This window comes from Pygocentrus nattereri, chromosome 1 (assembly GCF_015220715.1).
Source record: "Pygocentrus nattereri isolate fPygNat1 chromosome 1, fPygNat1.pri, whole genome shotgun sequence".
Taxonomy (NCBI): domain Eukaryota; kingdom Metazoa; phylum Chordata; class Actinopteri; order Characiformes; family Serrasalmidae; genus Pygocentrus; species Pygocentrus nattereri.
The window spans coordinates 44,750,980-44,755,979 of record NC_051211.1 but is presented as its reverse complement, the minus strand read 5'-3'; the positions used below and the strand labels follow the sequence as shown (position 1 = coordinate 44,755,979).

Below are 5,000 nucleotides of genomic sequence, written 5' to 3'. Positions count from 1 at the left end.
AGTGTTTGCTTTAAATCATGGTTAACCTAATGACACTGTTCTGCCTGTACTTTGTGAAGTTCAGTGCTTACGTGTTTGTCCTGGTTCTGTCAGGATTGTAAGATTGAAGAGCTGCAGCAGTCACTGATGCGCTACAGGAAAGTCCAGGACATGGTGATGTCAGTACAGGGACAGATAGGTGAGAGCTTTGTTACACAGTGTTAGTTAGACCCTCTTACTGTTCATGTACACTCATTGGTCACTTTATTAGGTACACTATGTATGCATTTGTATACACTTGCCTAGTATCTACACTCACTATCTGCATACAATGTAGGTGCACTTTGTAGTTCTACAATTACAGACTATAGTCCATCTGTTTCTCTGTATAATTTGTTATACAAATTCTTTTATTCTGTTCATCAGTGGTCACGACCCCTACCTGACCACCGGTGAGCAGGCATTATTAGTCACTCATGCAACTAATCTTGGTTTGTTTGTGCAACTGGTGCATACTAATGCAGGTTGGTGGTGATGAGAAGGTGTCCACATTTATTTATTGATAACAAATCTCTAATTTGCATCTGGGGGTTCATTTTGGTCTGAGCCAGAAGTTAAATTGGGTTTTTGAAGTTGAGGGAGCCCTATTTTTTTAATGGGCTACAATTTGGAAACAATGTTTTTCAATTTATTTGTTTTTATATAGAATTCCAAGCACTGATATCATGAAAATAGGATTGTCGTGATATGATGGGATGAACAATATTGTCTGATTATTTTCTGACAAACATGAGTCACAATTAAGCCTTTAAACTATCCATTAAAGTGTTCCAGTGATGTTCAACACCATTCAATCAGATTTAGAAACATGCTTCTCCAACTAGTAAAAACCACAGCCTTCCTGTCTAAGATAGCCAGTTTAGCTCTGCTGATTTAGTAAAAACCCACTTACATGAGGAAGGTGTATTGAAATGAACAAATTTTAGCTTCCTCATCATCAGTATCGGAGTTCACACAAAGAGACCCAGAGCTCTGTTTCTTACAGTTCTTATTGATTTTCTTATTGATTGCTCACTGGGTTATAAGACCTCAAACTGGTTCTAGATAAGCATGTACATATTATAGAAAAGCCATTGTTCTTACCTGTAACAATTTAGTACAAATCGTTCTAAATCAGTACTATGGTCCATTTCTAAGTAATGATAAAGTACCATTCCTAATGTCTGACTCACGGTAGAGTGTTTTCATGAAATACCTAATGGACTTGATTTTCTCTGTATACCTTTGTGTCTGAACTCAGAGGGGGCAATTCAATTTAAGGAGAAATCTGTTTTAACCTTGCCTAAATTTATTTTCCGGTAACAACCAGTCACTTTGTCCTGTTCTCTGCTGCACTCTCAGAGAGAGCTAAGGAAGAGGATGCTAGGGTGGGTCTGTGTGAAGGTTCAGCCATAGCTTCACCCACCACAGTTACTGAGTGTGTTTCTCTGGGAGGCTCAGAGGAGACTGACGAGGTACGACCCCCACACTGTCTCAAACACACCCGCACAGACACACAAACGCCGCTGTATACACAGGATGTTCTTCAGACTTCCTTTAGGACATTACCGTCCAACTCCTTTTGTCTTTATTTTTTTTGGGAGTGTTTGTCATTGTTCTAAACTGGCATGGAAGTTAAATGAACTTTTGGACTGAGTTTTTTAAGTAGCCCTCTACTTACTGTTGAAAATGCTCGTTTATTCTTTTGTATTTTGTAAAAAAATATTTATATATCAGGTTTGTGTTTAAGTAGGCAAAAGTTTCATCATAGCATTTATGAGATTTAAGCTATATTGCATCACTGGCATTATTTCATTATTTTGAAATTGGCCTTTATAGATGTTTATGTAGGTTTTAGTCAGTTGTCATTACAAACTTGCATAGGGGTCATGTATCTTTTTGAACACTGTCTTTTAGAAAAGTGTTATCAGAGAACCTCCACATGATGTAGAGTCTATACACATTAGATGTTGTTTGTGGTTTTTTTTTTTTTTTTTTTCCTCCTAGAACTCTGTATCTAAGCCAAAAACCTTTTAAGGAACCTTTTATTGTTGAAGTGTTTCGGCCTTGCCTTGCTCTGTTTTGGAGTCTCGTGATTAAGGGACATGCTTTCTCCCCCCACCCACCCCCTTTTCTTCTACTTCACTCTTTTGGCCCTTGACAGCCTCAGCTGATTCCATGCACTGAGCTCATCTCTGAGTCTGAGCTTATCTCTGAGTCTGAGCTTGCCACCACATCCGAGTCTAAACCAGCGACTCAGGAGGAACCAGGCCCTGTACACAGGTCTGTTTAGCCCATTCCACTGCATGTGTGTAGTCCTCAGTATAGCTAGCAATAGTATGACTTTGGTACTAAATTCACATTGTTTCAATATTCCACTAATTAGAAGGGTTCAAATAATGGTCTATGTACCATCTGTGATGATGATGATGATGATGATGATGATGATATGCTTCATTGTGTATAAAAAAAATATATATATTGTGGATTTTTTTTTTTTTTTTTTTTTTCCCCTGATTGTAGTTTATCTGATGGACTTGGGTCAGAAAGCTCATCACCTTCTGCAGGCAGGGAGGAGGTACTGAGTCTCAATTGACCTTTCCATTAACTTAATATAAGGTTCTGATAAGAATGTTCTCAAATAAAATAAATTCAAGCTTTTGGTGCCCTCTGCTGCTTACAAGTGCACCTACAATCAAACGTCAGTCTGTAGTCATAGCTTTAGTTATGTGTGTCGCTCTATAAACTATATTTGAAAGTTACATACAGATGGATTTTATGCATTGAATAATATTTAAAAATCACTTGAATGCATAAACTATGTATGCCAATAATCACAAGATGACCCAAGATATATTATGAAGTGAATGACATTGTATTGACATAAGACCATAAATTAGAGTAACAGACATTTATAGCACTGTTTTGAAGCATCTTTCCCTAGTAATGGGCCCTGTATCAGTAAAAACATCAGACATCAGTTCTATAGAAGATTTTCCAGTCAAATTTGCTGTGAAGTATAGTTATTATATTATTTCCCTGAACAATGTGTATTAGGGAGACTTGTGTATTTGCAAACAAGTAGAAATATATAGAATGATATGGAGCTCTTAATGAGGCATCTGCTTTATAAGGTCCACTACTTGGGAATGTTGCTTTATAACAATGTTATAAGTGGAATAAATGTCTGCCATTTTAGTTTAAGGACCAAGCACAGTGTTACTTACTTTGTACATTTTGCATTGTCTCTTGTGATTACTGGATATTAAAGTATTGCTTTTATTCAATTTTGACCCAAATTGTCTGACTGAGAAATGCTTTTTGTGAGGTTCCTGGTCGTTGTGCTCTTCTTGTCCTTCAGGGTGAAACTGAGGAGGGAGATGTTAAAAAGACCTCTCCATCAGCCTCCCCCTCTCAGTCCAGCCCGGTGGAGAATGACAGCTTTGGCACCAGAAAAAGCCGCTCCTCATTCGGACGGGGCTTCTTTAAGATCCGAGGTGGAAAGAGGACAGCCAGCGCTCCAAACCTTGGTGAGTTTTTGTTCGCTTATTAGTCAGTGTGTGCTGACTCTGCCTTATCTGACGTAGTACATGTGGCATCTACTGTCACTTCAAGTGTGTATTTCTGTTTATATGTCTTATGTATGAGTGTATATCATGTAAGGCACAGTCTGTGCTGTGAGTATGTGAGTGTATATTGCAGTGTTTCTGTGTCTGTCCTGTTTTCCTGTTCATGCGTTTGTCTTGTCCTTGTCTCCTTTGTGATGTGATGAGAAGACCGCAGCCGGAGTGCGAGTGACCCCATGTTAGGTACAGTACATTGCGTAGCTGGCCTGCAGAATGGTGGCTCAGACTGCTGAGTTGTGATTCGGTTTACTCTCAGTGACGTGTAGTTACAGGAAAACTCCAGCATTTCTCTGCGCTTGGAAAATGAAATCCTTGTCTTAAAACTCATTAATAAAACAAGCCAGTAACACTTTAACCCTCAAAATCATTAAATGTAGTCTTTTCAAATAAAATATCATGTAATTGTAACCCAGACAAATCTGATGACCTTGTAAGAAGGTTAAATACAGTACTTTGGAAACAGATGATTATTTTTGCATTAATGAGTGTGTTTACATGCATTTAATGATCCAGTAACTTTAGTTCATCAGATTTTGTCAGTAATTCGTTTAACATATTTACAAGCACTTGCATAACCAGATAGTGGGAAAACTCTGGGTCTAAATGAGTCAGGTAATAACCAGGTTTCTGCCTTGCAATGAAAAGAACAAGACATAAAATTAACTAAACATTAAATTGAGTAAAAAAGAACTTTTTTGTGGGTCTAAGGCATGTCAAACTGGGGACTTTCTTGGCTAAAGTTTTGTAGAGATTAGCGTTTACCCTCATCTAAGACTCTGAATCCAGTTCATGAGGGACTTGCTAGTTAGCTGATGAGCTGAATCAGGTGTGTTTAATGAGGCACTGTGCTGAAGCCATGTGATCTAAACAAACATATAAGGAGTACAGTGATGTTTTTCATTGGGAATGCAGTTTCCAGTTTTGTTTACTGACAGAATTCAGCAGCTGCCTATTGATCTCTTATTACATTTGAGTTTCAATTGATATGATGATGCATGGTTAGGAGCCATACACTGCCAGTGTAGTAGATGGTGATTAGATTGAAAAATGCTGGAATATTCCTTTAAGACAGGAAGGTTTTACCAGAATTCTTCAGCGAGTATTGACCACTCCTTTGCATTGAGAATGAGACAGCTGGATATGTAAGATGATGTGCTGTTTTGTTAAACATCACAGTAACTGGACTAATTAAAGTAGGCATAATGCACACAAATCCTTAAATGTGACGTTAAAGAGCATAACCAGCTGTTCCTCATTCCTGTCTGAATCTGACCCCATCTGCAATTATGCTGTTGAACAGGGCTAGTGGGGAACTGTGTATAGTAATCATTTCATCTTTAAAAGCTTTGATGAAAT

The 5,000-nt window shown here is 38.1% G+C and overlaps 1 protein-coding gene across 2 annotated transcripts in view; it reads left to right on the top strand.

Annotated features, from left to right (window-relative positions):
- The window catches only part of ppfibp1a (PPFIA binding protein 1a), a 40,722-nt gene that overhangs the window by 26,780 nt on the left and 8,942 nt on the right, over window positions 1-5,000 (top strand). The window contains exons 10-15 of one of the 2 annotated variants that reach the window (XM_017695853.2): window positions 94-178; window positions 1,381-1,493; window positions 2,183-2,301; window positions 2,542-2,596; window positions 3,380-3,548; window positions 3,795-3,827. In XM_017695853.2, the coding sequence (XP_017551342.1) occupies window positions 94-178; window positions 1,381-1,493; window positions 2,183-2,301; window positions 2,542-2,596; window positions 3,380-3,548; window positions 3,795-3,827 (574 nt within the window). The remainder of the gene's footprint in view (window positions 1-93; window positions 179-1,380; window positions 1,494-2,182; window positions 2,302-2,541; window positions 2,597-3,379; window positions 3,549-3,794; window positions 3,828-5,000) is intronic. The other variant, XM_017695855.2, reaches the window with a different exon arrangement.